The sequence below is a fragment of the Microcebus murinus genome, chromosome 18 (assembly GCF_040939455.1).
Source record: "Microcebus murinus isolate Inina chromosome 18, M.murinus_Inina_mat1.0, whole genome shotgun sequence".
Taxonomy (NCBI): Eukaryota; Metazoa; Chordata; class Mammalia; order Primates; family Cheirogaleidae; genus Microcebus; species Microcebus murinus.
In genome coordinates this window covers 27,078,011-27,105,929 of record NC_134121.1, presented here as the reverse complement: position 1 = coordinate 27,105,929, position 27,919 = coordinate 27,078,011, and the positions used below count along the sequence as shown (strand labels likewise).

Genomic DNA, 27,919 nt, shown 5'->3' with positions numbered 1-27,919 from the left:
TAAAGCGGAGACCTAGCTTCAAACGTGGCGTCGTAGGTCCTTCGCGCCTAGCTGGGGGTCAGCGAGCAAGGACGGGCGCGGGCGGCGGTACTGACAGCCGACAGCCGGAGCCGGTCCTCGCGTCCCGAGCCTGCCCGGGCACCTCCGATTCCTCAGAGCCGGCTGGCTTTTGAGCCCTCATGATTGAGGGTCTCTGGTTACCAGCTCTAGGACTGCAGCTCGAGAGGACAGCTCTCCTTCGCCCATACCTGTCCCCCACAGTCACGCTCTTCCTCGTGAGGTGCGGCATTTGACAAGTCACCCCCTCTCCACATACCACTTCCACCCACGTTCGAGTTAACTTCGTTCTCAGGCTCCTTATTTGAGACTCCTTCCCCTCTTCGCCTCCAGACGAGGGTTTTCCCCAGTTCAATTTCGCCCATAAAATCTCAAGTTTGGAGTTTTGGGTATCATGGAAGATTATCTTTAAGACTGAGCACCAATTTGATACAAAAAAAATTCATGCTTACTAGGGAGTTTGTGGGAAAAGTGAAAGCCAGTACACACAGGAAACTATGGCTGAGCACGGGGCTCACATCACAACTGCTTCTGTGGCGGATGACCAGCCATCCATCTTTGAGGTGGTAGCACAGGACAGTTTAATGACAGCAGTGAGACCTGCTCTTCAGCATGTGGTCAAGGTAAGGTATTATTCTCTGGAAGGTTTTAGGGAAGACTGGATAAAACCCAAACCAATAATTTGTGTTTATTTGGTAGCTTAATGTTTGAAATAACAAATTTGCATATAATTCATATCCCATGTCTCAACTATTATTGAGTCTCTGTTCTGTGTAGAGCCCTGTATTGAATACCCACTGCTTCAGGGAGGTTAGGGGAGACTCCAAAATAAGTGACTTATTTAAGCTCAAAGTATGTACAATTTAGAGGAAAAAAGGGAATGGAAATACAAGGTATAATAGTTGTGTAATGGAATGAATTTCATTTATTTTGCTTCAGGTTCTTGCAGAATCAAATCCTGCCCATTATGGCTTCTTTTGGAGGTGGTTTGATGAAATCTTTACTCTGTTAGATCTTCTGCTCCAGCAGCATTATCTGTCTAAAACCAGCGCCTCATTTTCTGAAAACTTTTATGGCTTAAAGAGGATTGTAACGGGGGACACTCACAAGTTTCAGAGATTGGCCAGTGCTGGTCTCCCAAAGAAGCAGCTTTGGAAATCAATTGTGTTCCTGGTTCTTCTTCCCTATCTGAAAGTGAAGCTGGAGAAGCTGATTTCTAGCCTGAGAGAAGAAGATGAATATTCTATTCATCCCCCTTCTTCCCACTGGAAACGATTTTACAGAGCCTTCCTGGCAGCCTACCCATTTGTTAACATGGCCTGGGAAGGCTGGTTTCTCATACAACAGCTACAGTACATCCTAGGAAAAGCTCAGCATCATTCACCACTGCTGAGGCTGGCTGGAGTTCGGCTAGGTCGACTGACAGTTCAGGATATACAAGCTCTGGAGCACAAACAAGCTGAAGCCAGCATAATGCAGCATCCAGCCAGGAGGTAAGACCTTAGCATTTCAAAAAAAATCTTTCATTAATAAATCCTAAAATCTTATCCAAATTTTATGCAACTCGTTTCCCTCAGTCTACTTTGTGGTATTTCACAAAGTAATAGGAAAGTTATTTCCTATAAAACAAGGATTGTCATCCTGGAAAGCTTCTTCATCATACTAGGTACGTTGTAGTGCACACTTGCTATGTCCCAGGTCCTGTGTTAGGTCTTTGCTTTATGTACATTATTTCACTAATCACAACCCAATGAAGCAAATGTATTAGCTCCATTTAACAGTTGAGGAAACTGAGCCCTAACAGCTAAGTACCTTGCCAAGGCCACACAGCTAAAAGGTGTCAGAGCTGACATTCAAGCCAGATCAATATAATTCTAAAGACTGTGCTCTTAATCATGTTGCTTCTAGTTTGTGTTTGTGTTCTCCTGCAAGTTTAAATATATATTCCTCAATACTGCTAAGCTATTTTTTGTTAAGTGAGTTGGATTTTTCTAGGTGCACTCTTTCATTTTTAAAAAGTCTATACAAATTTTTTACAAATTTCTTTCTCAAAACCCTAATTGTTTGTTATTAAAAACAAAGCTTAGCCGGGCGCGGTGGCTCACACCTGTAATCCTAGCACTCTGGGAGGCTGAGGCGGGCGGATTGCTCGAGGTCAGGAGTTCGAAACCAGACTGAGCAAGAGCGAGACCCCATCTCTACTATAAATAGAAAGAAATTAATGGGCCAACTAATATATATATAAAATTAGCCAGGCATGGTGGCGCATGCCTGTAGTCCCAGCTACTCGGGAGGCTGAGGCAGCAGGATTGCTTGAGCCCAGGAGTTTGAGGTTGCTGTGAGCTAGGCTGACACCACGGCACTCTAGCCTGGGCAACAAGAGAGACTCTATCTCAAAAAAAAAAAAAAAAAAAAAAAAAAAAAAGCTTAACTCCTATACTCCTAAAGTATTGTAAGTCAGAAAGAGGGAATCATTTGGAATAGATCCCTAAGGAGACAGTGCCAATAAGCAACTTTTCAGTCTCCCAAATCAGTGATTCTGATGAAAAGTGTAAATTGCATTTATATTAGTCATTCTCTGATTATACCTAAAACAGTCTTTCTTTGCCTGCTTGTTCTCTTCTCCCAACAGTGTTAATGAGAAGATAAAGTCAGCTCTGAAGAAAGCTGTGGGGGGCGTTGCCTTATCTCTTTCTACTGGCCTTTCTGTGGGTGTATTCTTCCTGCAGTTCCTTGACTGGTGGTACTCATCTGAAAATCAGGAAACCATCAAATCACTGACTGCCCTGCCTACTCCACCACCACCTGTACACCTAGACTACCACTCCGTTTCTCCCCTGTTACCCAAGATGAAGACTGTGTGTCCACTGTGCCGTAAAACCCGGGTGAACGATACTGTTCTTGCCACCTCTGGTTATGTGTTTTGTTATCGTTGTGTATTTAATTATGTGAGAAGTCACCAAGCTTGTCCCGTCACAGGTTATCCAACAGAAGTACAACATCTTATTAAACTGTACTCCCCTGAGAACTGAAAGGGACTAGCATCTTATCTCACAACAAAAGTATTGCACTATAAGGCTACAGGGCTGGTTTTCAGCATGGTACATACATATCATTGATACTTCTCAGCCTCAGTTCATAACTGTATGAACTTGAAACACCTATATGGATTTCTTTAAAAGGATATACTCATTTGATCTTAACCTTTTTAGTCTGCTCTCTAGAACCCTACTTATACTTGACCAAGCTGGTTGAAGTAGGAGAATCAGTATTGGCAGAAGATGTAAGGGCAAGTGAGGCAAGATAAAACAGGATAATTAGTATGGAAGCTTTACCTATCCCTTTACTTAAAGAATAAGAGGTATAGAATAGCTCTCAGGAAAAATAGCTCTCTGGGTTAGACCTCATAAAAAATAAAGTAGGTGGTGAGGGGTGAGCAGACCTTCTCTTTAGAAAAGAAAGCATTGATCTGCCTGTGAGGTGGAGTTTCATCAGTTTGCAAACAATGTGAAACAATGGACCTGGTGTTTATAGAAATGCTTAGAAACACATTAGGAAAAAAAATCCAGCTCTTGCCATATATTGTGACCCATTTGTTAAGTGACATCTGCTGTAGACTATCAACTTTTTTCCCACTTCTCAACAGATGGTTTATTCCTGAGACTATATTTGGATCACATCTGCAGAACAGGGATGAACTCTGGGCTTGAGGATGGAAGTGATGAAGAGATTGAGATGCAACCCAGGTCATTCTGGGAATTGTCCCCAGGATCTAACTAGAGAGAGAGGGTCAGCCCACTGTCAGGGAAGAGGATCCTGATTCCAGGAGACAAATTTATTAACTTTTAAAGATTTCCTTATAAGCCATATATATCTTTCTTGGGAAATTTGTTAAAAAAGAATAGGGCTCAAATGTTTATATATAGAATAGTCTGAAAATTTCAGTGTGAAAGCAAAGCTAACAAGCAATGAAGAGATGAAGTAAAACTAACCATGTAAAGAAAGGATCTTTTAATAAGCTCTTTCTGCTTCTTAAGAGTTTGCTAAGCTGTCATGAATTATTCCGGTTATTACTAAAGTTTCTATGAAACATTTAAGTAAATTTTAAGAATAAATATTTCTGGCAAAGAACTGTTCCATGTTGTTATGATTATATGAAAACTTAAAGATTACTTGGGGTGTTTAAAATGGCAGGCTGGTAAAAACATGGGCTTAAGAAAAAGAAACATCATTACTAGAAGGAAGGATGATAATAATTTGTAAGTGCCTCTGCTGAGATAGGTGTTTTCCAATACTATAACTCATTTTAGCAATCCAAAGTACATTCTTTGATAGCACAAAGGTGTGAAAACTAAATTTTGAAATGGAATATCCTATGGATTTTAAAATATTAAAATTTTTATATACCATAAGAAAAGTATAATGGATATTTTAATAATTTTTGTTAAACCTCAAAGGTTTTACCAAAAAAAATGCCATTGTTAATTAAGCAAAGCATTTTTAATACAGTAATAAGTCAATAAGAGAACTGAACCAGATTCAGGATTGAAATGATGTGGTCCTCCACGAAGATTTCAAAGCCAGATTTTTCACCTCAACCTAAGGAAAACATGAAAGCATCAGTAATTCAAATGAATATAAAAGAAACTTATACATAATAAAACCAGTATCCAAATAGGTTACAACAGACCTGTGTGGAAAAACCACAACCAGAATCAGCTCAGAGAGAAGATTAAGGGATCATACCCTGGTCAGAGCCAACACTGAAGCAATGGCAATACCAGGTCAGACTCTACTTCACTCATCATCGCATCATTGCAGTCCAGCACCCTATATTCACACCCAAGAAAACTTAGGCTTACCTATGAAAAAAATAAAGGCTTATTTTTAGATAATAAAGGCTTCTTTTCAACCATGGCTTTTCAATTAATATTTCATTTTCCACTATGCTTTCCTTTAAGCAACTGTGCTACACAAAAATGCAAACTTTGAACAAGGTTTGTTTGAGGGGGGACTTTAGTTTGTTTTTGAAGTACAGAGGAGACTGGAGAAGCATCTGCATTCAAAAATATTTTTTTTCTAATGAACCCAAACACCATGCATGATAAAATCTCAAGCATGTTCATGAAGAGACTTACAGCCTAGTTCTAAAGCAAAAGCTTCAGAAAAGACTTTCTACTAAATTTCTTTATAAACTCCAGTTCATTTAATACGCAATTTACAATTCTGCTGCCAACAAAGACAAAAAGTACAGTCATAAAATTTTTATTCTTTATAAGATTTTCTTAAAATTTTATTCTTAAGAGTACAAGAACCTAGAGAGGTTTATGATTTGCCAAAGGTCCACAGCAAATTAACAGCAGAGCTAGAAAGAGAACTGAAATCTGTTTTGTTTGGTTTTTTGAGACAGAGTCTTGCTTTGATGCCTCGTTGCCCAGGCTAGAGTGCTGTGGCCTCAGGTAGCTCACAGCTACCTGAAACTCCAGACCTCAAACAATCCTCCTGCCTTTGCCTCCCCAGTACCTCGTACTACAAGTGCACACCACCACACTCAGCTAATTTTTTTAGTAGAGATGGGTCTGAACTCTTGCTCAGGCTAGTCTTAAACTCCTGACCTCAATCAATACTCCTGCTTCAGCCTCCCAGAGTGCTAGGATTACAGGAGTGAGCCACTGTGCCCGGCTGAAAACTGAGATCTGATTACCAGATTTATATTTTTCCACTAACAGCTAAATAAAATGTTTCTTTCTTTTTTTTTTTTTTTCAGGCTGCTACCTTTAGATTTACTAATGGGGGAGGCCATGCACAAGATAAAAAAAGCAAGCAAAGCCTGGGTAATTCACAACCTGGATAATCAATTTCTGAATGAGAAAACTGACTGCATTTCATTTACTCCAAATAACACCTTCTAGTGGTATATCATCGCTGACATGGAAAAGTACCAGGATCACAAAGTCACCCTCTTCAGACTTTCAATATGACTGTCAGTATCTAATAACAATTCTGGAGCCACCATATACTTCCTTCAGCCATCCATAAAGGTCAACAGACTGATAATCCATAGTTAAAATCTGACGTTCATCTGTGTTCACCATTCAGACAGGGAAACTAACTTATGGAGTGGCCTGTTATACAAGGGCTATGCTTGACCCTTTAGCTTGTCATCCTCTACAGGTGACATACCATAGGTACACATAAGAAGGAAATAGGTTGAGAAAGCTTAATAATTTAGATAACTCTGCCTAAAATCATGAAATCTGTGAGCAAAGCCAAGATCTTAACCAATGAGTGCTTGACTTTAAAGCCCATGTTCCTTCCACCAGACAATACTGCTGTCTCACTGGGTCTCCTACCTCCAGTTTCTCTCCCATCCTACGTACTTTGAATATTACTCACATACTAACCTCAATATATGGAAGTGTGATTATGTCATTCCTCACAAGCATTCAACTGATCTCCATGGTCTCGGAAATAAAGTCCAAACTAGTTTGCTTAGCAATCAAGATATTTCAAAACTAACCTAAATTTATCCTTCACAAACACCATAACCCTAACATATACCTTACAATCTAACCGAGCCAGACTATTCTTTAGTCCTCAAACCTGCTCTATTTGACCTTGTGCCCTCCATCCAGAAAGCCCTTCTTCCCTTCTGTAGAAACCCTTGTACTTCAAAATCCTACCTCTCCAGTTGTGACCCGCCAAAATGCCACCTTTTGCATGAAGACTTTCTCCATCAATCCAACAGGAAATATCCGTCCTTCCTCTGAATTATGGAAGCACATTATGCCTGTTTTGTGGTACCTATTTGTATTTGAAGATCCAGACAGACAGCCTAAAATGGAATTCAAGACCTTTAAAAGTCTTCCCCCTACCTATCAGCTTCATCTTGGTCCTTGAGCAACCCCCCCACGTGCTCCAGCCATACACAGCAGGTACAATTTTCTGGTTCTCTGCCTCAGTACCCTTAGCTCATCTGGAGTGCCTTCCCCACCCCTTTCAATAGGTAGAAAGCCTAATTATACTTCTAAAACTTTATTCAAATGTCACCTTCTTTGTTAAGAGTCCCTAACTCTTTCAAGCATCCCCTCCTCTGCCTCCCACAGCACTTTCTTCCACCACAGCACGCATTACAAGCCAACTACTCACCAGTTCGTTTTCTCTCGCACTAGCCCAATCACACTGAGTTCCTAAAGAACCAGAACTGTGTTTTACTGGCCTTTGCAGCCTCTGCACTCACAATGGTGCTTGATACACAGAATGCGGTTAAATAAATGAGTTTTATTCAGTCAATGAGCGACCCTCCCTGCTAAACCAGCACAATTTATAAAGCCGACTTGCCCCCAACATGTCACGTGGGTAAAAAACCATACCTCAGGCATATCCAAGTCCTCATGTTCCCAGCCTCTATCCATGGAGCTCTGCACAGCTCCCTGTGCAGAACCACCAAAGCTTACACACGGTAGACCCTCAAAAATAAAAGTAATGATAATGATAAGGTACAAACTAAAGTCGCCCTTGCGGGGAAACACGACTAAGGCCGTAGCCAGGGCTCGAACCAAACAGTCGCGCAGGAGTCTGCATCCCCTTTCCGAACTCCTAAAACTCCTATGCCCTGGACTCCCTCAGGAAGCCCGCGAAGGATGAAGGCAGCCAACCTCTGCGGCTTTCGGTCCCGGGCCATACCTGGTTCCCGCGTCCCACTCTCCTCTGCCTCGCTGGCCAGCCCGGGTCCCACTGCCCAGGGCGTCACTCTCCAGGCAACCAATCCTACGGCGGCCTTCAGGTCACGTGGGCTGCCGGGAGGCTGGTGCGAGGAGCAGCCAATCGGAGGCCGGGGCGAACGTCAGGGGTGGAGCGAGCGGGACGGCGGACTTACCCTTAGCGTCGCGTCGCTTCTCTCGTCACGGCGTCTATTGTGCGAGAGAACCCAGTCGCTTCCCGTATTCTGAACAATTGTTTTCTTTTCTTTTTTTTTTTTTTCCTTCCCCTGCACAATTTCCAGCCTCGGACGTCGGGGCGACTGTTAAGCAGAGTGGTTTTGCCGGTGCCTAGTGTCACAGCTGAGACCCGGCATCTGAGGCGGGATCATGGCGTGCGTGTGCCCCGGGCTTGCGGGAGCAACCGTGGATTCCGACAGCGATCCCACAGTGCCATCCCACAGCATTCTTTGCGCTTGTCTCGGGCTCCGGCCTGGGGGCTAGGGATTGGCGGGGACTGACAGATGAAGGCTGGTCCCTCCCTGTCCGGAGGGGAGAGAACTCGTTGGCTGGCCCGGCGCTTGGACGTTTCCTAAATAAGCAAAAAGTGCCACGAAGAAAGCCCAGCTAAATATCAAAGAAGTGCGGAGGCGAGCAGCAGAGGCTTCCTGGGAATGGTGGCATTTCATCTGGGGCTTGAAGGATGTGTGGGATTTGAAAATTAGGAGATTCTGGTAGCAGGGATAATTTAAATTCCAGAAGTAGCTGAGAAAGCATAAGGGAGTTTGCTAAAATTAGGTAAAGTTGATACAGTTGGTGCGTGTGAGTTAGAAACACATGGAGGAACCTGTTAACAGTACAGATGTCACCCAACGTAAAAAGCAAACAAACCCCCCAAAATGCCTGGGGCATAACCTAGACCTGCTGAATCAGCAGATACTTTGGGGTTGGAGCCCAAGCATATTATCTTTCAAAAAAGAGCCCTAGGGGTGATTCTGATTTCACACCAAAGTTAGAGGGCCAGTGTTAAAGAAGGCTGGTGGTAGGAGAATGGAAAGATAGGTAAAGGCTTTGTTCAGGATAACAGCTGGGTGGCTACATAGTTCAGGCTACTCTGGGAAAAGTGGAAGAATTGAAGATTTCAGAGGACAAGAAGTTAGATGATCAGAGCTGTACTTTAGAAAACTCAATCTCCAACTGTATTTAGCTTGGAGGGATGCAGAGAGTGAAAATGGAAGAAGCTTTTACCATGGTTCAGGTGAGAGCTAATAAGGGCCTAAATTAGACTTTAGGAATGGAAATAGATGGCATATGAAAGGTATGAGGATGTGTCAAATAGGAATGGGTAAAAGGACATGAAGAAATAAAATGGAGAGACTTCAGTATCAGACCTATTAAAAGACCTCCCTTGTGCTTTAAGGATAGGGAAGGTTAGACAGTAAAGAGAATATGCCTTAGCATGTATTATTTCCTCTACCTAGTTTATCTTTTTCTCCCTTAATTTCCCTTTCTCAACCTGATGCATTCTTACTTACAGGTTCCAGCTCACATATCATCTCATTTAGAAAATCGTTTCTGATTCTCAGAAACATAATTATTGCCACTCCTCAGAACACCTAGAGCACACTGCTCATACATTGCAAACTCTCCAGAGTGGCACTGGGGTATAGTAGTGGTCATGCACATGGACTGTATTGGCAAGCAACTTAAACTCTTCCCCAGTATCCCCATCGGTAAAAAGAGGATAATGATAGCATCTATCTGATAGAGCTGTTTGTTAAAAGATGAATTCAATGAGAATAATGCCTAATACATAAGAGTACTCAATTGATGTTATTATGTATGTTGTGCTTTTGTGAGTTGTTTAATAAATCTTTTCCCTCTTTAGATTGTGAATGGAACAGGGGTCTTATCCTTCCAGCTAATAGTAAAGCCATCTGGCAGAGAGTAGATGGGCTTTAGACTCAGACCAATGATCAGATCCCAGCTCTGCTACTTACTAGATGTATAACCTTGAGCTTTACCTCACTTAACTCAATTTCTTCATTTACAAGGTCACAAAAATAATGCATATCTTGCAAGTTGTTATGAGGATTATATAAGAGAGTGAAAATTGCATATTTGGCTCAAGGAAGGCAGTCACTAAATGGCAACTTTTATTTTGATGTGTAGTCCCAGAGCATAGCACTATGTTTGGAACATAGTAAGTGCTCAATAACTGATTATTGAATGAAAAGCTGACATTATATGCTCAGCACCATGTTAAGCAGTTTATGTATTTATCTCACTTCATTCTGACAAGTGCTCTATGGGGAAGGCACTAGTATTATCTTCAATTTACAGAGGAGGGATTGAGACTTAGAGTAGCTTAAGCAAGGTCTCATAGCTAGAACGTGGCACCGCTAGGATTTGAACACCAGAGGAACTCCAAAATAGCTGATTGAATAAAGAGAGGAAATTTACCCAGAGTTAGGTAGTGGCAACATGGTGGATCCAGGACTGTTGCTCTTGGTCACTATGCTATTAGTACTCTTCGGATCGTGTCTGTGTGAGATGGAGGCACATGGGGGGTTGAGACCATCTTTTCCCCTTCAGCTTGTAGTTGACAGTTTGTATCTGGTAAACATGCAGGCTGTGTATAACTACCACTGCTGATAAACCAAAATGCTTAGTGAACGAACACATCTTAAATAAATTAGGGGTTCTGGTTCTTAGCCAGTCATCAACAGTATGGCCATATAGCTTTCCTAAGATATAGGAGAAAGCACTGTCCCAGCTACTGATTTCAAGCTGTTTTGTATTCAAACATTTGCTTTAGAGATGTCAAAGCCAAGATGTGAGATCCTCCCTGGCCTGACAACCTAACTATACATATCCAGGAGACTTAACTAAGGAGTTTTAAAGAAGGAAAAGAAACCCCACTGCTCATGTTCCACATTAATTCTACCCCTTTCTCCTGATTTGGTCCCCCAGAAGAATAAGATGGGAACAGCAATTTGGTTCCTAGTTCTCCTGCCCAAATTATGTTATTCATGTTTACTGGGAAGAAAAAGGGAGATAATTAGGGAGATTTCTGGTTTTGAAGGCTCTCAAACAATCCAGAATCCCAAACTAAAAGGGCAATGAAAGGATGGGAACCTTTGAATTAGACAGACCTGGTTTTGAATTTTCTCTATTCTACTTACTGGCCATGTAATCTCAGTGTGTAGAGCTCCCAGCATGGTCCTTTGCATCCAGTAAGCACATTGCCAGTAAATGGTGGTCATTTTTATCCTTCTCAAAGTAAGTCATAGCAGAGGGATTTAAATGTGAAAGTGAGGCTGAGAGTTAAGCTACTTGGGAGGACTAAAAGTGGGACTGGATTCAGAAATGACATGAATGAAAGAGGGTTAAAATCAAAGCTGATATCAGGCCTTTGGAGCTTATTGTGTAGCTGTGCTGATTATATACCATAGTTTCCATTCTGCCTCCTATCCTGGAAACTCCATTTGGGCAAACAGGTACAATAGTAATGCCAACAAAGCAGGATTTTGTAGGGCCAGTAGCCTCAGTGGACAACAACAGCAACAAAAATAGGGATGCTCAGAGACATATTTAAGAATGTCATTTCATCATAAACAAATGGAAGTAGAAACACAGAGTTGTTTGCTGAGAGAAGTATATTAGTTTTCTGTGGCTGCCTTAACAAATTGCCACAAACTTGATGGCTTGAAACAGCAGTTTAAAACTTAAAACTTTTATATAGTTCTTTTACAACTTGAAGTTCAATATTAGTTTCATTGGGTCAAAATCAAAGTGTCTGCAGGGCCATATTCTTCCCAGAAGTTCCAGGGGAGAATCTGTTCCTTGTCTCTTCTGGAGGCTGCTGGCATTCCTTTGCTTGTGGCTGCATCACTCCAATCTCTGCCTTTATGATCACATTGCCTCCTCTTTTGTGTATATCAAATGTCTCTCTGTCTCTCTCCTGTGAGAACACTGTGATTAGATTTAGGACCCACTGGAAATCCAGGATAATCCCAATCTCCCCAATTTAGGATTCTTAGTCACATCTACAAAGACCCTTTTCCTTATAAAGGAACATTTGTGGGTTCCATGATAATAATAATAGTAATAATAATAAGTGGCCTTTACTTGGCCCACTATAAGAAGCTTGACCCAGTTTAGTCAGCATCAGACTCTCATCTGTTTATTTTTACCATTTAATTGTTTTTAATTATAAAAGTGATTTATGCTTATTGTAAAGCTTTTTTAAAAACATACAGAACAGTTAAAAAAAATAAAGGGAAGAAAAATAAATTAAATGAACTATCTTCTCTAATCCAGGGATAGCCAGCTGCTACTCTATCAGCATTTTTCTAGTCTGGGTCTTATGTCCATCACAAAGGAAAAGTAGGAAAAAGAATAAAAACAGAATATAACAAGTCATTCGGAAGGTAATGAAATAGGTTAGTATTGTTCACAATGAATATGTACCAGACTTCCAAATTTAAGATAAACACAGAGCTTTGCAAACAATTAACCAGGGCAGAAAGTGCATGGATGATATATGGAAATGATGCTCTGTCCCTTAGCAGTGCTAAGTTTAACATTGGCCTCTCACTTGAACACCCCTGTATTTTCCCATTGCTACCTCATTCACTCCCTGAGTTCAGACCCTGGTCTGCTAATCTGCACTGTCATGGGCACTTCTTGAGTCCTTATCAGTCTTCCTCAGTGGGTCAATGTTATGAAGACTGGGGGAGTCTGGCAGAGTTCCTGCTCCTCCCAGGCCGATATCAAAGGGCAACAGGGACTGTGACAGAAGACAAACACCCAGACTAGAGCCAGATGTGGAACTGAAGCAGCAAGAGGAAACACACGAGCATAGGTAAAAAAAAAATTATTTTAAAAAATCTCATCCGTCTCATTTTAGCGACAGTTTATGTCCTAGAGCATAAGGGCTTAGTAAAATAGGACTTATGTAAAAACTTGTAAAGAAAAATGAGTCAAACCTTCTGGGAAGTGTGGAAAGGATGTTCTTCTAGAGCTAGAATCTCAGAAAATATTGTATTTATCATAGCTGTTATCAACACTCGAGTAATATCAATGAGACCACAGGGTCTGCTCGTACAAAATCAATTAGATTTGTTCTGTGGGTCCCATCAGTGGAAGTCATAGGGAGACAAATTGCAGCTGAAAGTAAGGAAGCCATTTCTAACGGAGCTGTCAGAAATAGAAAGGACAACTTTGATACTGAGTTGCTCATTACTGGAGGTTCAGATAGCAATTCTTTGGGAGTTGGGAATATTATAGAGGCGATTTAAGATTCAGATTGTTGGACTGGAACATCTTTAAAGTCCCTTCCAACACTTCTGTGATTCTATGATATAAATAGAATGTTAGGAGAAATTCCCATAAAATACCACACTTACATGTACCTCTAGAAGAGGCTCACCTTCTAAAAAACAAGAATTGTTTTCCTGCAGGAATTGAGAAGATAACCAAGAACAAACTATCATCAGAGGAGTGTGCAGATCCTGCCGGATGCCTGCTTTTTCCCTTTTGGTGAGTATATACAACACCTACAGGGCTCCTGCTTTGCAAAGCAGAGAAGAGTTGGGTTCCCTTCTAGAGGAAGAATTTTGGTTTGAGTTAGCAAATATTTTGTTATGCAATTAAACATAGATAAGGGGATCCTTTCTGAATTATTTGCTTCAGAGATCTAATTCCAAATTAAGTGGCTGTTCTTTGATTTATGAAGCAAAAGAAGGGTTGGCCATAGTTTGATGACCATGCCTCAAAAGTTCACGTTCTTTTCCAAATCTTAGAGGTTCTCACAGCACAGGGCAGAACTATTAGGGAGAAGGAAAACTCCTCCTCCCACATCACACTGTTTATAAAGAAATGTACTTTTAAAATGAAGAATTAAAAAGATTTATGAATTTGATATCAATGGACATTCAGGAGTAGAATAAAACTTTTCAAAATGTATAAAATAGCACATAAAAATACCAAAATTTATATTTGTTTTTAAGCAAGATCTTCTACAGGACATATACTACAAAACTATACTTCCTTCGTTCTCTAGCACCGTCCTTTCTTTCCCCTTTGCATTATGAATAGGAGCGTCTTCTGCCTTCTGCATATTTTCCAATAACTTACCTTGGTTCCTTTGCCAACCCATGTCCTTTATAACTGGGCCCAGTGTTAGTGTTTTGCTTTGTTTTTTTCTTTTTCTTTGTTTTTTTTTTTTTTGTTGTTGTTTTTTTTTAGAAACAGGATCTCACTCTGTCACCTAGACTGGAGTGCAGTGGCATGATCATAGCTTACTATAAACTTGAATTCCTAGGCTCAAGCGATCCTTCCACCTCAGCCTCCAGGGTAGCTGGGACAACAGGCATGCATTACCATGTCTGGCTAACTTTTTAATTTCCTTTTTTTGAGATGGGGTCTTACTCTGTTGCTCAGGCTAGAATGCAGTGGCATCATCATAACTCACTGCAACCTCAAACTCCTGGGGCTTACATGATCCTACCTCACCCTCCCAAGTAGCTGAGACTATAGGCACATGTCACCACACCTGGCTAATTTTTTGTTTTTTGTAGAGAAAAGTCTCACTGTTGCCCAGACTGCTCTTGAACTCTTTACCTCAAGCAATTCTACCATCATGGCTACCCAAAGTGCTAGAATTACAGATGTGAGCTACCATGCTTGCCCTGATTTTTTAATTTTTGTAGATACAGGGTCTTGCTATGTTGCTCAGTCTGATCTCCAACTCCTGGGCTCAATCAATCCTCTTGTCTCAGCCTCCCAGAGTCCTGGGATTATAGGAGTGACCCCTCACACCTGGCCTCAGTGTTAGTGTTTCTTGATCTTAAATGGAAAATGGATGAAAAAGTCAGCGTTGCAATTTTTCCATTATGGGAAAGTATTAAGCATTCGCCTTTATCTATGTCTGTTCAAGCTGGAAAGGCTAAGGATATTTGCCAAATTGGTTAGAAAACAGTACTATCAAAGATGACTTCCAATGTTAAAATATATCTCCAGTAATTGATAGCTTTGAAGAAAATATAATATTGTAATCTCTGGAATTCTTGTTAATGTAGAAACAACATTTCTGTTCTGGTTATAGGAACTCCTTTCTGTTATTGTTTGGAGCACAGAGGGGCTGCTGAGATGGAGGGTCCCAAGACTGATACAGAAATGCCATATCCTGAGATGATAGTAGAAGTGGGCGGAGTCACTTTTGGAGAAGAAAACAGGAAGAAGATGACCAATAGCTACTTGAAAAGATCTGAGAACTCCAAAATCATCCAGGCTATATGTGCACTGTTAAACTCTGGAGGGGGCGTGATCAAAGCAGAGATAGATGATAAAACCTATAGTTACCGATGCCATGGGCTGGGACAGGATTTGGAAACTTCTTTTCAAAAGCTCTTTCCTTCAGGCTCACAGAAATACCTTGACTACATGCAGCAGGGGCACAATCTCCTGATTTTTGTGAAGTCATGGAGCCCAGATGTTTTCAGCCTCCCACTAAGGATTTGCAGTGTGCGCTCCAATGTATATATGAGAGATGTCACTTCCGCTATCAACTTGAGTGCCACCAGTGCTCTGGAGCTTCTCAGAGAGAAGGAGTCTAGACGCCAAAGAGCAAGGCCAAGGGTGAAGGAGCTGCAGCCTTGGCAAGTTCTCCACAGAAACATTCAGGAAGAGGAAGACATGAAGACGTCTGCCTCAGAATTTTTTAAAAGGGACAAACTCACGTATAAGGAGAAACTCAACTTTACTGAGTCAACACACGTTGAATTTAAAAGGTTCACCACCAAAAAGGTTGTACCTCGGATTAAAGAAATGCTGCCTCATTATATTTCTGCATTTGCCAACACTCAAGGGGGCTACCTAATCATCGGGGTAGATGATAAGAGCAAAGAAGTGTTTGGATGTAAGAGGGAAAAAGTGAACCCTGATTTATTAAAAAAAGAAATAGAAAACTGCATAGAAAAATTGCCTACATTCCATTTCTGCCATAAGAAGCCAAAGGTGAATTTCACTACCAAAATCTTGAATGTGTACCAGAAAGATGTCCTGTATGGTTATGTCTGTGTGGTTCAAGTGGAGCCTTTCTGTTGTGTAGTGTTCGCACAGGCCCCAGATTCCTGGATCATGAAAGACAATTCTGTCACAAGGCTGACAGCTGAGCAGTGGGTGGTCATGATGCTGGATATTCAGTCAGGTAAGGAGAGAGTGACGTCATTACCCGGTCAGCAGGTAGGAGCCCCCTTCTCTCCCTTTTGTGGGTATTCGATCATATATTTAGTTAAAAGAATAGAAATTTGGTTTTGCTTACAAATGTTCTCCCATTACAAGGCTCTTTTCTAATATCTTTACTTCCAACCACTCAGAATAGGAACTTTTTGAGGTCAAAAACATGTTTGGATTTCAGTCTTATTTTGAGAGGCCAAGGTGAGAGGATTGCTTGAGGCCAGGAGTTCAAGATCAGCCTGGGCAATTGTGAGGACCACTCTCCACCCCTAACCACCCCACACACACACCGCGTCTCTACAAAAAATAAGAAAAACTAGCTGTGCGTGGCAGTGCATGCCTATAGTCCCAGCTACTTGGGAGGCTGAGGCAGGAGGATCATGTGAGCTCAGGAGTTTGAGGTTGCTGTGAGCTAGGCTGACTCCGCTGCACTCTGGCCCAGGCGGCGGAGTGAGACTTTGTCTAAAAAAAAAAAAAAAAAAACCACAAAAAAACACATTTCAGAGAAACATTGTTTCAGAATGACTCTACATTAATTCTTTCAATAGAAACATTGTTGACAAACCTTAGAAGCTAATACCTAAACCACCTGGCTTGGGGCGCCACCCAGTGGGGAGAAAATGATGCAAAAGGAGATGTTAGGGCTGGGAGGAGGACGTCTGGTGTTTTCTTTTTTTTTTAAGTTTAAGCTTTTTTTAAAATTTTATTTTAGCGTATTATGGGTGTACAAGTGTTAAGGTTACATATACTACCCATGCCCCCCCCTCGAGTAAGAGCTTCAAGCGTGTCCATCCCCCAAACGTTGCACATCTTACTCATTGTGGTAGTATATACCCATCCCCTCCTTCCTCCTGCCCCCCTCCTGACACCCAATAAATGTTACTCCTATATGTCCACTTAGGTGTTGATCCGTTAGTACCAATTTGCTGGTGAGTACATGTGGTGCTGGTTTTTCCATTCTTGAGATACTTAGTAGAATGGTGTTTTCATTTCCCTTGCAGTTTTGCTTGGAATTAGCCTTGGTGATTTCTAATGAATCCATAAAGGACATATAGGCTGAACTAAGCTTATCAACTTGCCTTCATGGTCAGTATGGTCCAAATTTGATAAAAGAAGCTTGGATCAAGACTTGAGAGATTAGAGAATTTTATTGGATCATTCTTTTCTTGCCTTAAATTTGTTTGAGTTCTCTCCTCTCTCTCCCTTTCCCTCTCCCCCCACCAGATTAGAGATCCTGCCACTTTTGATTCCAGCTAACCTTGGATGGGGACTTAAACAACAATCATTAACAGTATATACAAAAATAAAACACTGAGCTTCACCTTGGATGGTGCAATTTTTTCTTAGAGATAGCCTGGAATCAGACTATGAGAGTTGAAAGGAATTTGAGAGACGGTTACCATTGTATGAGAGAGAGGTGAAATGACTTGCCCAAGCTGAGTCACACAGTGACTTGGAATATGCACAGCGTGACCCCCTGCAGGAGTTCCCAGCCTTCCTCTTCTGACATATGTGTGTGAACTATTTGCGCCATAGTAAATGTGACAGCAACTCAGACACCTTGCACACACAGGAAGGAAGAGCAACAAAAGTGTTCTTTTACCTTTTATTTTTTGTCTGAAACAACTTTCCATGTAATTGTTTAGCTCCTTCCGGTTTGGACATGCACTACAGCTCTCAACTGATTTCAGCAGCTTCATCTGCACCAAGCAGCCCAGGATATCCCGTAAAAGTCCTGGAATTTAAGGAGGTTCTGCAGCAACATTTGTTTCCAGGTATTTCCTCTTGATTTCAGCTGAGCAGAGTATTTATTTTCTAAAATTATGTTGGGAGGTACTGGTAGCAATTAGTTCAAGTCTTTCTCCTTAGAGAAGGTCAAATGTAGAACTTAGCAGACATAATGGTCCTGAAATAATATATGTGTCTGAATCCTTGTTTCTTAGTCATTGGATCCCCACTATGTTTTTGTGCGCTTTTGAGCTTCCAATCACTTATGGCTTTAGTTTTCCAAATTTTAGAGTGCTGAGTTTTCAATGCAGAAGGAGCCATTGGGTCACCTGAACTCTTTCTGAAGTGGGTTTTCTCAACCTTGGTGCTACTGACATTTGGGTCAGATAATTCTGTTTGGGGGGGGGGTGCCCTGTGAATTGTAGGATGTTTAGCAGCACTCTTGGTTTCTACCCACTAGATGCCAGTAGCAACCTTCCAGTGGTGACAATCAAAAATTCTCCAGACATTGCCAAATGTCCCCAGGATTGAGGGGGAATGGGGGGGTTGCTGCTAGTTAAGGACCACTGTTCTAAACGAAAGCCTTTAGTTTCCCCAAAGCATCAGGTTCATAGAAATACCCCTAGCCAGAAGGAGTAGTAGTAGACCAGTAGTAGCAGTAGTAGACCATCTGGGGCTGCGGAGAAAGTGCCAGAAGGCTGTTCTATGAAGACCCCTCCCTGATAGCTTTCTCCTATACTACAGCTGCCAGAAATGGGAATGTCTGATTGTAGTCCAGGGCTGTGAAGAGAGGATGCTTTCTTTGCAAACAAGGAAACCCATAGTTCAGTGGCCAGAATAATTTCTTCCTGCAATGTTGCAGGAATACTTACCGTATACTTTTTTAAGTGTTGGTAACTTCTACTCCTTGAATTTTCAGTGACACAGGAAGAGTTACATTTTAAACCAGAGTCCCTCTGTCAGAAGCTATTCTCAGATCATGAAGGACTGGAGAAATTAATGAAGACACAGATACATCCCTGTTCTCAGGGGATTGTGATATTTTCTAGAAGCTGGGCTGGTGATGTTGGCTTAAGGGAAGAACAGAACATCCTGTGCGATGCTCTCCTAGTAGCAGTTAACAGCCCGCTGGTTCTCTATACAATCTTGATAGACCCCAGTTGGCTTGGAGGACTTGACTATGCCCGAAACACTGCTCGTCAGTTAAAGCGGAAACTGCAAACTGTTGGTGGTTACACAGGAAAAGTGTGCATCATTCCAAAGCTGATCCACCTGACCAGCGCACAGTGCAGACCTGGTGAGATCCCTGTGCACTACCCCCAATCCTACAGACTTGCAGATGAGGATGAAATGGAAGGCCTGTTGCAGGCCCTTGTGGTGGTCTCCCTGTGCTCCAGATCTCTCCTGAGTGACCAGCTGGGCTGTGAATTTTTCAACTTGCTCATAGCAGAGCAGAGCGCGTTGCTTTCTGAGAGCCTCCAGGAGACGCGGGAATTGTTCATCCACTGCTTTCCGGGAACCAGGAAGACAGCCCTAGCCATAAAAATCATGGAGAAAATTAAGGATTCGTTCCACTGCAAACCAAAAGAGATCCTCTATGTTTGTGAAAGCGACTCCCTAAAGGATTTCGTGATGTAAGAGTTTTATCAGCTAAACACGCACAAAAATTTAGTCAGTCTTTTCAACTGTGTCATAAAAGTGATTTGTGTTTTTAGTTTAAGTTTTTCCAATGCCTTAGCTGCATAAGTGCAAGAGTACAAACTATATACAAATTTCCAAATGATCAGGGAGTTGAACTACAAAAGAAAATATATAATGTTTCAATTTAAACATCTCATTATAAATAAGCCAAATATGCATAACTTAATTTTTAAAATTTAATTTAATTTTTTTAGAAACAGGATCTCACTCTGTCAACCCAGGCTAGAGTGCAGTGGTGCAATCATAGCTTACTGTAATATCGAACTCCTGGGCTCAAGTGATCCTCTTGCCTCAGCCTCCTAAGTAGCTGGGACTACAGGTGCACACTACATGCCCAGCTGATTTTTAAATTTTTTGTAGAGAAAGAGTCTGTTGCCCAGGCTGGTCTTAAACTCCTGGACTCAAGCAATCCTCCTGCTTCAGCCTCTCAAAGCGTTGGGATTACAGCCATGAGCCACTGTGCCTGGCCCTAATTTTAAATTTATAGAACTAGAAACATTTTTTGTTTCACAATCTGTGGCCTTAAATTTAAGAAAAGTACAAATGAACCTATTTTGTTTTAAATATGCTTTTTGCATGATACTTAAAGTCATAGGATATTTCTGTTAGACACCGTACCTAGCAGGAACTTAAAATTAAATACAATCTGATTTTGTTTATAAAATATTTTCATTTTTTGACTTGTTCTGCATCAGTAATTTTAGAAAATATGCAAGTTTGCTTCTGATTTAAAGCTCTAGCTTTCAATTTAGTAAAATAAATTGGTCATTATATAATTCAGGAAATGAGGGCAAAATCATTTTGGTTTTGGTTTGGTTTACTTGTTCAATGAATCTTTTTTTATAGTTTCAAAGAATTATTTCAAAATATTAATTAAGGGAGTATAAGTGTTTGTGACATGGATATTTTGTATAATGCTTAAATCAGGGCTTTTGGTGTGTCTAGCACCAGAATAGTGTTCATTGTACCCAACAGGTAAGTTTTTATCCAACACCCTCCCATCCTCCCCCCCTTCTTTGTTTCTCACGTCCTTTATATGGCTTTCAAGGAATCTTATCGAGCACTGTTTATACGCTAGCTAGACACTGCGCTACATTTAGTGTTAGAGGAGAAAACATATTGAAGACCATACCATAAAAAAAATGTGAGTGCTGTATAATTAATATAATAATAAAGATACAGTTATTTTAACTTAGGCTGGAGATTGGTCCAGTAAATACCCCCCAGTGAAGGAGACCCTGGGGCACACTCCTAATAAGTCGGTAGGAGAAGTCAATAAAATGAGGAGGGCTTTCTAGGCAAAAAGCATAGCAAGTCCAAAGCCATGGAGACACTAGACCAGAATGGTAGGTCTGACTGGAGCAGTGACAGGGTGTGGGTGCAAGCAGCTGGTGACCCTGGAAAGGAGGCAAAGGATCCTAGGGACTCTGCTAAGGACTACATTCTCTATTCACCTTTACAGCTAAGTTTAAAAATATCCCAGGCAAAAGGCTAATTCAACAAATATCTTTTGAACTCCTAATGTGAGGGGAACACAAAGATGGCTAAGAACCAGTGCTTTTCTTCAAGAGTCCACACAGTCCAAACGGGAAGAGAAGTACATAAATAGTTACGATTCAAGGCTTAGGGAGTAAAGTCCCAGAGTGACATATGTAAAATCAGGAAATCTGTAGGAATTACTCGGATCCACATTAGAGGACGCAAGAAATAACCACAATTGTTAAGAAAAGAATATATGGCCAGGCATGGTGGCTCATACCTGTAATCCCAGCACTTTGGGAGGCTGAGTTGGCAAGATCACTTGAGGCCAGGAGTTTGAGACCACCGTGGGCAATATAGTGAGATCTTGTCTCTAAAAAAAAAAGAAAGAAAAAGAATACACACATGCTAAAACATGCTATTAGGGAAATTGTTCTATGTAAATACAGTAGTTCCAGAGAAACATAGCCCTATAGATTTGTTTTCCTACTTCACATGTCATGGAACTCAGCAACTTCTTGATGTTTCCCTTACCAAAACCTAACCTAAAGAAGCTTTAGGTTTTATACTACATATAAGTGGGGAAATAGAATTTGATTTAGAGAAACTTGAATTAGCCCATATCTCTTTTGCATATAAAAATTATGATATGCCTCTTGGTGACTGTTATCCAGCTCTAAAAAAGACAGAAAGTAAAGAATTAGTAGTAACAAGTGTAATTTACTTTTGAGATTTCCTTTCCTCTGTTTTGCCTCAAGAGCCATTAAAACTGTAAGTTACTTTTGAGATTTCCTTTAGGATGTAAAGAGCTTGTCTTCAAGGATGATCAAGCAACAGAAATGGACTATTAATAGAAATAATAAAATCTCCTGCCTGGTTTCTTTCACTTAAAAAGTTTCAACACACAGATTTAACTAGATAACCCCAAAAAGAAGGGTTGTAAACGTATGCATTCTGTCTGTCAGGTAACTTGTAAGTAGACCAGTTTTGTGGTATTCACAAGACTTTTGAATCAATGAATCAGCCTGCCGATGAGAATTAGCCTCTGATTCCAATCCAGAGAGTAATGGATGCTGGTGTTCCTTTTGTTAATATGCCTGAAACCCTGTTCTCACTTTCATCCTTACAGCCAACAAACCACCTGCCAAGCTGTGACCCGGAAAACCTTCATGCAAGGGGAGTTTCTAAAGACCAAACACATAGTGATGGATGAGACTGAGAATTTCTGCAGTAAATACGGTGATTGGTACATGAAGGCTAAGAACATCACCCATCCAAAGGTGAGAGGGGCTGGAAGTGAAAACCTTCACCATGGGGTTCTCTGGATTTTTCTGGACCCTTTCCAAGTCCATCATGCAGATGTCAGTGGTCTTCCCCCTCCATCTGCTCAGTTTCCTCGAAAAACAATCACCAATGGGATCCACTGTGCTCTGGAGATAGCAAAGGTCATGAAAGAAGAAATGAAGAGAATCAAAGAAAATCCTCCCTCCAACTTGTCCCCGGACACATTGGCGTTGTTCAGGGAAGCTGCCTATGAGGAGGCAATGTGTGCCCAGGCTCTGCCTGGGGTGTGTGAGACAAAGACTAACCTGACAACAGAACAAATAGCGAATTATGTGGCAGAAAGATGTCACAACTTCTTCCAGCGTGGCTATCTGCCCAAAGACATAGCAATTCTATGCAGGAGAGGAGAGGACAGAGGACGCTATAAGCTTGCACTGCTAAAAGCAATGGGATTAATTGAGACCCAAGGAACAGCAGAGGTTGTGTTCAGCCAGGCCACTGGTGTTTGCGGCAGTCGCATCATTCTAGATGGTATTCAGCAGTTTTCAGGCCTGGAGAGGAATATCGTGTTTGGGATCAGTCCAGAATGTGCCCAGTCAGAGGAATTTCCTAAGCTCTGCTTTGCCTCGAGAGCCATTAAACACCTTTACCTGCTTTATGAAAGGAGGGTAGCCTTCTGAAAATTATTACAAATAGGGTAGGAAGCTAGGAAGAGCAGAGTCCATTCACCCAGATGGGTGATACAGCCACTCCTTTTTAATATTACATGTAAGGAAATCAAGGCACATCAGTATGGCCTGGAGCCACAGAAGTGACTCTTGGAGCTGACACTTCCACTCTATTTGCAGTGCCACTGTCCTTTTCCTAGTCCTCTCCACCTCCTCCCTGGCCATTACAACAGACTTCTAACTGGTCCCCTGCCTCCAGCTTTCCTAGCTCAATCCAGCTGTTGTCCTGTCAACCAGAGAGATTCTCCTCAAATAGAGAACTGATTTTATAAAATCCTCTGCTAATATACCTTCAGTGAGCCCCTACAGCTTCAAACCAAACCAATTTTCAAACCTTTCCATGGTGCACCTGATTTACTCTCCTAACCACACCCTTTATTATATACCTCCATCTCCCAGGTTTTCCAATGCACCCCAGCCTCACTGGCCTATTTTGGGGTGGTGACAGTGCACCTCAGACTAGTTATTTTGACTGGGTGTCTCAGGGCAACAGCTTAACTGGCCCCTCATGCTGGCTGCGGGTCTTGAGCTTCACAGGTCCAGAACTCTTTGCACCAAGTATAGATCAGTCTCCTGAGGATGCTTTATGCCAACCAAGCTCACAAAGAACCAGTGCATAAGTGAAAATCACACTCTGTTAATTTACAGTGAAGACTGTAATCACAAGTGGGTCAGGTGCTTTTGCTAATCAGTGCATTCAGCAGTAACATAGGAAGGTGAATTATATGAGCTTAGCCTTGCAGGAAGGGAAGCTGGTAATCTGATTCAAATTTTAGACATCTTCAGGCTATAATAGACTATTATAATATCTATAAAATAAGGTTGCAATCATTTCTAAAATGAAATTTTTCCATCACAAGGACTAGACAGGTCAGGTTTCACAAGCTAAGGCAAATTTTGAATGCTAAGGATGACTAGTTGTTCAATATTATCTGCCCCAGGTGAAGTTTTGTTGTTGTTTTTGTTTTTGTTTTTTTGAGACAGAGTCTTGCTCCATCATTCCCTGGGGTTTTGCTCTTGCTCAGGCTGGTCTCGAACTCCTGAGCTCAAGCAATCCTCCTATCTCAGCCTCCCAGAGTGCCAGGATTACAGGCATGAGCCACTGCACCCAGTCTCTTTCCTAGTTTCTAAAGTTTCCAGGTTGGCCACCAACCTTCCACTCGTTCCCCACAACATGTATATATGCTGTTCACATTCATTTTTTATATATGTGAGTACACTCAACTAGGCTAGATACTCCTTACACTCTGCTACTGGCCTGGAAAGTAGTTTGTCTTTAAGGAGCCTTTGCACATCCCTGATCTCTTCCATTATGACTTGGTGTTAATTTTACAGTCCAACTCACAGAGTTTATGGGGAGCATGGGTGGCCACTTTACCACCTATGCCACCCACACATGTCCCTGGCTCCTGGCCTGTGCCTATGCCATTTTCTTAGCCTTCTGTCCCCTCTGCCTCTGAGATCTTTACTCATCAACCAAATCCTTGTTCAAATACCCACGTCCTTAATTAAACTTTCAACATCCTCCTACATGAAACTTAGTCTCTCCTTTTTTGGCCATTCTATGACTTTAAAAAAAAAAACATATTGATGATAGCACCAAACTCTTTCCAAATTATGCCAGAGAAGTAGTTGTTGCCCTAGCAGAATCCATGCAATGTCTCCCTCTCACATTTCCTTTTCAATGTGTGTGACATATATTAGAAATAAGATCAAAGTTCCTGCTCTCTAGTCAGCTCCCAAAATGGCTGAGCCAGTCCTGTGCTTGTCAATACAATCTTGCCTTTGTAAGGATTTTTAAATTGCTTTGGGAATATACCTATTTCCAGGCTGTTTTTAACTTCTAGAAAAGTTTAGGAGAACTTGATTGGGAAGACTTGAATCTGGCAAAACGTGTAGAATTTTTTGCTGTTGTTGTTCCTTTGTTTTAGAGACAGGGTCTCACTCTGTCTCCCATGCTGGAGTACAGTGGCGTCATCATAGCTCACTGTAACCTCAGGCTCCTCAGCTCAAGGGATCCTCCCACCTCAGCCTCCCATAGTGACAGTATTACTGGTGTGACCCACAATGCCTGGCTTATTCTTTTGGCTGTCATTTCAGATAAGGCCCCTCAGCCTTCCAAGAGGTGGGAGAGCAGACAGGGCTTGCAGAAGCTCTCTTAGCTGCCTCCTGAAGTGCTCAGGCTCACCAGAGGGGCCAGTCTGAACCCAGTGGCCAGCTACCTCCCCTGCCTCCCGCTGCTCTAATTACTTGGCACTTCCTTCATTTTACTTTTTCCTGGGGGCTTTCGGGTACTTTTTAGGGGGGTTAGAAAAAATGAAGTTCAGCAATTAATTAGCTTTGCAAAAGATACCAGTGCATTAACATTCCGATATAGGAAGATGTGTGAATTCTATAAAAATAAAGAGTTAAAATTGGGCGGGGATTGGGGGTATACAGAGGATAGGACAAGGAACTGCTATATTTTAGTTATAAGCCTCAATGCCATTTGACTTTTTAAACTATATGCATGCATTATATAATTTCTTTTTCTTTCTTTCTTTTTTTTTTTTTGTTTTTTTTTTTTTTTTGGAGACATGGTCTTGCTCTGTTGCCTGAGCTACAGTACAGTGGTGTCATCATAGTTCTTCACTGCAACCTCAAATATCTAGGGCTCAAGTGATCCTCCTGCCTCAGCCTCCCAAAGTGCTAAGATTAGAGTTGCTCAGGTGCTAGGATTACAGGTGCTCAGTACTGAGTCACCATGCCTAGTCTATAATTTTTGATTAAATAATTGATTTGTAAAAGGATTGTTTTAAATATTGAATTTGAGAGCCTGTCAGTTCTCTGTCAAACAGCTCAATCAGTGTTAGAGCAGAAGGTCTAACTTGGTGATTCTCAACCCTGACTTCTCATTATAATCACACTGGAGCTTTAAAAATGGTCAGTTTTGAGGCCAGACACCAGACCAATGCAACCCCCATCTCTGGGCACAGGCTTAGGCATCAGCATTTATTAAAAGTTGTCTGGATGATTCTAATATGCTACCAGGGTAGAAACCAGTGGACCCTTCTCCTAGTCTGTTCTTTCTGCCCTCAAAAAATGTGTACACATTTCTCTTCCTGTTAGAATGGTCACTTACACATCTTTGTTTCCTGCATAGCAACTAGCGCAGTGCCCATACATGGCAGGTATTCAGTGAATATTTGTCAAATTGTACTTGAAGCTTTTAGAAAATTGGAATCTCCTAGGCACAATGCTTCTAGAAAGTCAATAAAACAAATAATGGTAGAGCCTTCAAAGAAGTCAACATGGAGAATAATCTTCAACACTGCAATAACAAAGAATAAGAGAATAAAAGTAACTAAATTGATTGTAGGCAACAGGCAAAGTCAAAGATCTATGATGACAGTTCATTAGATTTGCCTTTGAGATTAGGAACTAGGGGGGACTAAGAATAGTTTACTAACTTGGTTGTACTTAGAATTCTACATTTTTTCACAGTTTCTGAATGTGATGGGTAAAATAATTAATTTAATGAAATAAATTAAGACAGTTGCCTGCTGTGAGAAGCTACTAAACTTACTTTTAAAAAGAAGGGTAATACTAATATTATCATGTAAGTTTGAGAAATGGAGAAAGGCAAAATAAAAAGTTCTTAAATCATCTTGTCATCTAGGCATAACATTTTTTTCATTTTTGCTTATTTATGTCTATTCTTCGTTGATATGAAAAATATTTTTACATAGTTATGACTGAGTTGTATAATTAACTTTTTAAAAAATTACTATTATTATTATTATATTTTTGAGACAGAGTCTCCCTCTGTCACCCAGGCTAGAGTGCAGTGGCATCATCATAGCTCACTGCAACCTCAGACTCCTGGGCTCAAGTGATTCTCCTGCATCAGTTTCCAGAGTAGCCACAGGCATGCGCCACCACACCTGGCTAATTTTTTAGTTTTTTGTAGACACAGGACTCACTCTTGCTCAGGATGATCTCGAATTCCTGACCTCAGGTGATCTTCCCACCTCGACCTCCCAGAGTGCTAGGACTACAGGCATAAGCCACCACTCCCAGCCTTAATTATATTTTTATTTCATAGATTTAAGAGGTAAGAGTTGAGTGTCATTATATGTACATATTATATAGTGGTGAAGTCTGGGCTTTTAGTGTACACACCGCCCAAATAATGTATGTTGTACTCAATAGGTAATTTTTGCAGTCAACTTTATATCCTATCTGTATGCTTCTTCTATTTAACTTTTTTGTGAGGTATTGTTGTAGACTGTATTATTGTTCCCAATACTTTATCCCTCCATATACCTATATCCTTTGGAGTTCCTAACATTAGAGCTAGAGATATTTTCCCACCCCTTTGATGTGGGCTTGTCCATGTGACTTGGAATGTTAGCAGGTGTGATGTGCACAGAGGCTGTACATATACTTTCAGCATTAGTTTGTTCTCTTGGGTTTCTGCTATTATCATATGAAGAACGTGCCCTGGATGCCCCACCAGTCACGAAGGAAAGAGAAGCATGTGAAGCCAACTTGAACTCAATCCATGGCCTGGAACCAAGTTCAATCAATCCCAACTAGATTGGCCAAAACCCTGCTGACCTGAAAATATATGAATGACAAATAAATGCTTATTATTTTATGACTGAGATTTCAAGGTTGTTTGATTCATGGCTGTAGATTCATTATGCAGACATTTCCCCATATTGTAGCATAGTCTTCAAATCATTTTAATGGTTATAACAATAACTTAGCCAGATCCTACAAAATTTCCCTAATCATTCCCTTATTATTTGTGTCACTAGCAATTTTACACTAATACAATTAAGCCTGGCACATACTTAGGCATACAACCTTTTGTCTTTCTGGCATATTTATATATACCTAGAGACAGGAACACTGGTTCAAAAGGGTAGCCTGGATGAAAGAATCCACTCATTCATATTAGTTCTGATGAGAAGTGCATAGAAAGCCCCCATCACCATACTTGATAACATACAG

General features: G+C 41.1%; 4 protein-coding genes and 1 non-coding gene across 6 annotated transcripts in view; 3 read left to right on the top strand and 2 right to left on the bottom strand.

The window, feature by feature from the left end:
• Positions 1 to 7,817, bottom strand: part of AP2B1 (adaptor related protein complex 2 subunit beta 1) — a 133,556-nt gene extending 125,739 nt beyond the window's left edge. The window contains exon 1 of the mRNA XM_012786598.2: positions 7,744 to 7,817. The gene's annotated coding sequence lies outside the window, so the exon portion shown is untranslated. The remainder of the gene's footprint in view (positions 1 to 7,743) is intronic.
• NLE1 (notchless homolog 1) overlaps positions 1 to 27,919 on the top strand; it is a 350,374-nt gene that overhangs the window by 191,869 nt on the left and 130,586 nt on the right. The window lies entirely within an intron of this gene.
• Positions 11 to 4,188, top strand: PEX12 (peroxisomal biogenesis factor 12). The gene is made up of 3 exons (XM_012787191.3): positions 11 to 680; positions 997 to 1,550; positions 2,690 to 4,188. The coding sequence occupies exons 1-3, from the start codon at positions 555 to 557 to the stop codon at positions 3,087 to 3,089; spliced, it is 1,080 nt and encodes a 359-aa protein (XP_012642645.1). The 5' UTR covers positions 11 to 554; the 3' UTR covers positions 3,090 to 4,188.
• Positions 4,774 to 4,870, bottom strand: LOC142862320 (Z30 small nucleolar RNA). The gene has a single exon (XR_012913386.1). It is a non-coding gene; the product is annotated as a Z30 small nucleolar RNA (small nucleolar RNA).
• LOC105883811 (protein SLFN14) lies at positions 12,557 to 27,562 on the top strand. Of its 2 annotated transcripts, XR_012913051.1 has the most exons (7): positions 12,557 to 12,624; positions 13,223 to 13,301; positions 14,869 to 15,972; positions 17,648 to 17,776; positions 18,649 to 19,363; positions 22,039 to 23,791; positions 26,717 to 27,562. XR_012913051.1 is itself a non-coding variant. In XM_012787287.2 (6 exons), the coding sequence occupies exons 3-6, from the start codon at positions 14,913 to 14,915 to the stop codon at positions 22,871 to 22,873; spliced, it is 2,739 nt and encodes a 912-aa protein (XP_012642741.2). In that variant the 5' UTR covers positions 12,557 to 12,624; positions 13,223 to 13,301; positions 14,869 to 14,912; the 3' UTR covers positions 22,874 to 25,407. The 2 variants fall into 2 exon arrangements, 1 of the variants encoding a protein (XP_012642741.2); XM_012787287.2 differs by lacking the exon at positions 26,717 to 27,562 and having other exon boundaries at positions 22,039 to 25,407.

Coding starts and splice junctions, on each gene's coding strand:
- PEX12 (XM_012787191.3), top strand. CDS start 555: ATGGCTGAGCACGGGGCTCACATCACAACTGCTTCTGTGGCGGATGAC. Junction 681..996: donor CTCTTCAGCATGTGGTCAAG/GTAAGGTATTAT, acceptor ATTTTGCTTCAG/GTTCTTGCAGAATCAAATCC. Junction 1,551..2,689: donor ATGCAGCATCCAGCCAGGAG/GTAAGACCTTAG, acceptor TTCTCCCAACAG/TGTTAATGAGAAGATAAAGT.
- LOC105883811 (XM_012787287.2), top strand. CDS start 14,913: ATGGAGGGTCCCAAGACTGATACAGAAATGCCATATCCTGAGATGATA. Junction 15,973..17,647: donor GATGCTGGATATTCAGTCAG/GTAAGGAGAGAG, acceptor GTAATTGTTTAG/CTCCTTCCGGTTTGGACATG. Junction 19,364..22,038: donor TCCCTAAAGGATTTCGTGAT/GTAAGAGTTTTA, acceptor TCATCCTTACAG/CCAACAAACCACCTGCCAAG.